At 48.1% G+C, this 4,814-nt stretch overlaps 1 protein-coding gene across 1 annotated transcript; it reads left to right on the top strand.

Annotated features, from left to right (window-relative positions):
* The first annotated feature begins 286 nt into the window (after positions 1-286).
* On the top strand, positions 287-4,096 carry LOC142371269 (eukaryotic translation initiation factor 1b). Its single transcript, XM_075453900.1, has 4 exons — positions 287-449; positions 1,303-1,466; positions 2,185-2,286; positions 2,374-4,096. The coding sequence occupies exons 1-4, from the start codon at positions 419-421 to the stop codon at positions 2,416-2,418; spliced, it is 342 nt and encodes a 113-aa protein (XP_075310015.1). The 5' UTR covers positions 287-418; the 3' UTR covers positions 2,419-4,096.
* Positions 4,097-4,814: the final 718 nt, after the last annotated feature.

The following is a 4,814-nucleotide window of genomic DNA, read 5'->3' as shown; positions in this document are numbered from 1 at the left end:
GGAATTACACATATTGCATGGTATATATTGCACATGAAGTGTATAGCACAGTTCTCATTATTGCGTGTGGTGATGAAGTGTAAAAATTTAGTATCTATTTATTTTTATTGTTCAGTATAGTGATGTCTGGGTTGATATTTTCGGTAAACAAACATAGATTAATTAATGAGAAGATAAATTTGCTCAAATATGCTCTGAAGTTTCCCAAATAAACTGATTAATCTGAGAAAGCCGCCCACCCGCCAGGTCAGTTGATGGCGGTAGTGCGCCTCCAAAGCTTGTTTGACAACCATCAATAAACCAACAGAAGAAGAAAATCTCCGTATTGTGAGAAGTCGAACGTTGTGATCAGAAAAATTGAAGTCTAAATTAGCTCACTGAGCAAGTTATTATCCGAAAGGAAATCAAATCTTATCGTATGTCCGCTATCCAGAACCTCCAATCTTTTGGTAAGTCGTTTTTTTTTCGAGCAGAACCGCGAGGTGAAAAGTTAGAGCTAACGAAGCTAATGCTAACGAAGCTAATGCTATCTGTCAAAATTACGTCTCGGTTGTCTTTAGACCAGATTGGAGGGTTTGTCACAGCGTTGACTCGTTTAATCTAAGTCAAATGAAAGGTTAGGTGTTAATTTTGCTTAATGTAAATTTGGACTTGGTGATTTTTTTTTTTTTTAGTCGTCTTGTGGGTTCCTGTTCAGGTTTAAACATCCGCCATTAGGCCCAAAGGCAGCTAACGTTACTGCCGCTGTAGCTTATTCTTTAGGTCTGCTCGCGTTGGTGAGGAAGTATGTTCAATTTAATTCAATTCATTTTTATTTATATAGCGCCCAATACAACAAATGTCATCTCAAGGCACTAATAGATAATAAAGTCCAATTCAAGCCAATTGGAATTCAATTAATTGTAATAATTATTCATAAAATAATCCAATTCGTTCATATAGAGCCAATTCAAAAACAATTTCCTAGCTAAGGAAACCAACATATTGCACTGAAACTTTTTTTGTTGGTTTGGTTGGTTTATGTTGATTCTGGTGACTGAAACAAAGCTACATGAGCCGTTTGTGTAACGTTATTTAATGGCAGGGTTTATTTAGGTGAATTTTCTGGGTCATGACTGTTATTCCGTGTCTGCTCTGCATATGGCACATTCTTATCAAAACAGTGCTGACTCGGCGGGGCTTATCAGCCAGAGGAGGACGTGCTGAATCTGGCGGGCGGTCATGTCCCTTTATGTGACGGTATTTTCCTCTTTTTCCTGCCCCTCACCGTGTTAACACGCTGTTGTCCCGTGTCCCTTCCAGACCCCTTTGCTGATGCAACTAAGGGTGATGACCGCCTCCCAGCCGGGACAGAGGAGTACATCCACATAAGAATCCAACAGCGGAACGGCAGGAAGACCCTCACCACTGTCCAGGGCATCTCTGCCAACTATGACAAGAAGAAGCTAGTCAAGGCCTTCAAGAAGGTAAGAGCGTGGGGTGGGGTCTGCCCACCTGTTCGGTGGCAGCCTGCCAGCTTTAACAATAGCTGCATTCCCACTGTAGGGACCTTCTGCAGTTCCTAGAACCTTTTCAGGAACGGGGCCGTTTTTTTTCCCTCATTCGAACATACAGGAACCAGGGACCACGGCCCTCAGTTCCTGGAACCATTTCAGCTCCTTCTCTTCAGCTGGGTCTGTTCTGGGTTGCATAGGAACACATCTGACGGAGGTGTTTGGTGGCTGGTAGCCCCGCCCCTTGGTGGTTGGTAGCTCCGCCCCTTGTCATGTTGTCAGGCTGAAATGTTTCCTCATACGACACGGACACAACCTTGGCGTGTTTAATAAGTTAAACCTCCACGTGGTCTCCTTTGTCTGCGGCGCTCTGCTCTCCTTCCTTCATGAAACCAAGAAGTATGGCCTGCGCTCCATCCTTCGTCTCCTGACTCTCTCTGTGAGCTCTTCCAGCCTCCATGTTAGACGCCCCATGTGATCCTCCATGATTAATATCACCATCATGCAGACCATGAACATGGTGGCCTCCCCGCAACTGAAAACAGCTGAAACAGTTCCCCTGGGGAAGGACAGTTATTAGGACGGAATTCCAGGAGGACCGTTCTTAGAACGGCTCTGTCCGAATGCGGCTAATGTGAAGATGCAGGGTGGTGTCGGTGTTTTCTGACTCAAACCTTTTTGGTTCCAACAGAAGTTCGCCTGCAATGGGACAGTGATCGAGCACCCAGAGTATGGTGAAGTGATCCAGCTTCAGGGAGACCAGCGCAAGAATATCTGCCAGTTCTTAATGGAGGTGAGCTGTTGTATTGATGGGTTTGTCTGTTCCTGCCGGTTTTCTTTTCTCAGCCGTTCTCAGTGAGCTCTTGTTTCCTCTCTGCAGATTGACCTGGCCAAGGAGGAGCAGCTCAAAGTCCACGGCTTTTAGACGCTGCCCTCTCCTGGAAGGCCATTAAGCGCCCCATCCCCCTCTTCCTCCTCCTCCTCCTATGTACTGCTGTTGCTCCTCCTCTCCTCTTTCCCCACTTTGCAACCCCACCAGCTCCTATTAGCTAACACGTGAATTACAGCCATAATATTATGACCACTGACGGGTAAAGTGAAAACACTATCTTGTTACTTTGGCACCAGGCAGCAAACAAACGTTGAGTCCATGAGTACGACGCGTCGGAACCTGAAAAGATGGGAAAGCGTGAAGATTTGACGGATTTTGACAAGGGCCGGATTGTAATGGCCAGACGTCTGGGTTTGAGCATCTCCGTGACCGCGTCTCTTGTGGGGTGTTCCCGGTCCGCGGTGGTCAGGACTTACCAGAAGTGGTCCAAGGAAGGAAAACCAGTGAACCGGCGACAGGGTCACGGGCGCCCGAGGCTCATCGACGTGCGCGGGGAGCAGCGGTTGGCCCACGTGGTTCAGTCCAACAGACGAGCCACGGTAGCTCAGATCGCTGAAGATGCTAACGCTTGCTTCGACAGGAAGGTGTCGGAACACACCGTGCACCGCAGTCTGCTGCGTTTGGGGCTGCGTAGCCGCAGGCCGTTGAGGGTTTCCCAACCGGGTCCGTGTCCGCCACCAAAGGCGCCGGCAGTGCGCACGTGTGCGTCAGAACTGGAGCACGGAGCAGCACACGGAGCAGCGCACGGAGCAGCGCACGGAGCTGGCCGGGTCTGATGCTTCCTGGTACGTCGTGAAGGTCTGATGCACGTGTGAAGAAGAGATGTAGCGCTTATGGAAAACCATCGCTCCTGCCTTTCTCATGGATTCTCCACGCCAGGCACCACCCACCGAAACATCAGGCCTTTTCACATATTTCTTTCCGACTGATGCGCCTTCGTGCATCGGTGGCATGGGGAGGGGTCAAAGTTGAACCGCCGCTGGTATTCCTCTGAGTAACGGAGGTGAAACGGGTGTCTGTGTCAGAGCATCACCCGTTTTCTCCCCGTTTCCTCTCCCACAGCGGACTCTGCCATGTGTGAGCACACGTTGGTGCGGGGCCGATGTGGGAGAGACCAAAGAGGAGCAGCGGGGGCTCAACAAGGACGTCTGTTTTTATCTGAAAAGGGCTGCTGTTGCTGACCATGTTCCCCCCTCCATGGAAACGCCTCCTCAGCAGCATAACGCCACACTACAGTGATAGTTGAGGGAGCACAGTGTTGGGATCTCAGTCCAAACGAGCATCTTTGGGGTGGTCCGATCCGTGGAGGCCCCGCCTCTCAACCAACGGGATGTAAAGGATCTTGGTGCCAGATAACGCAGCATACCTGTAAAGCTCTAGTGTTTTCCGTGCTTCGATGGGTCTGAAAGGACCCACTCAGTATTAAGCTGGTGGTCATAATGTTATGGCTGACTGCTGTACCTCTGAATAACATGGGACTCTGTAACACCCCCATTCCCCTCCAACACCTCAAAGAAGCACCACTCCACACCACATCAGGGACGAGTGGTGACCCCACACACACGTTTCCTCCCTCCATGTCTGCTCCATCGTCTATTTCCTTTTTCTATTTTTGTTTCAGGTGTCGTGCCATAATAAGGAGGCATCGCTTCATGTAACATTTTGGTTTTGTACTTCAAGGTGTTTCAATAAAATCATGAGTCTCCATAAACTGAAGTGGACTTTTGTCATGTGGGGATTGGGTGGGACATATTTGGGAGATTTAAGTAGAAAAAGGAGCTTTTTACTTCTCATCCTGGAGTATTTTCTCTGCCCTCATCAGACCATCAAACAAATGGGTTGGTACTCATTTGAATGCGATATTTTTTAGTTTTTTCTCTGCCAAAGCTTTAAAGTTGAGCAATCTTTGGTGGTTTTGGTTAAAACTGAGTTAATTCTCTGTGTGATGAAGTGACACTAGCCTGGCGACGCCGTCCTACGTACATACGCCCAAAGATTTTGGCTCCGCGCATAATCTGGCCCAACCAGCCAATCAGCAAACAGTGGCGAGTGGTGACGCAGAACTCACGCGCGGAGTCCATTGTAGTCCATGTAATTGTAGTTCAACCGCAGCAGAAATAAACATGGCGACGGAAGAGGAGACGCTAGAAGCTATCCATGAAGTCTCAACTCTGGAGAGCATGAGACAATTAAAATTACCGTTACAAAATCGGCACATGTCATTGACATCCATGATCTTAAATAATGATTGCCTCCGCGATGTAAACAAAGTCTAGCCCATGTTGGTTAGTGTTGCAACCCGGTATAATGAAAGCGGATGTGGGAAGCGTGATTCGCGAGCAAGCATGAACCTCTGCGCATAACCTACGTCATTTCTAAACATTACTGATTGGTTAAGGGAACTCCAATGAATTTAAGTTGGTGAGTAA

Source organism: Odontesthes bonariensis, chromosome 21, assembly GCF_027942865.1.
Source record: "Odontesthes bonariensis isolate fOdoBon6 chromosome 21, fOdoBon6.hap1, whole genome shotgun sequence".
NCBI lineage: Eukaryota > Metazoa > Chordata > Actinopteri > Atheriniformes > Atherinopsidae > Odontesthes > Odontesthes bonariensis.
Note: the sequence above shows the minus strand (reverse complement) of the source record. Positions and strands in the feature narration are given on the sequence as shown.

Excerpts from the sequence above, each read along its gene's own strand:
- LOC142371269 (XM_075453900.1), top strand. The coding sequence starts at position 419 with ATGTCCGCTATCCAGAACCTCCAATCTTTTG. Across the intron at positions 450-1,302 it reads CCAGAACCTCCAATCTTTTG|ACCCCTTTGCTGATGCAACT; the intron begins GTAAGTCGTTTT and ends TGTCCCTTCCAG. Across the intron at positions 1,467-2,184 it reads TAGTCAAGGCCTTCAAGAAG|AAGTTCGCCTGCAATGGGAC; the intron begins GTAAGAGCGTGG and ends TGGTTCCAACAG.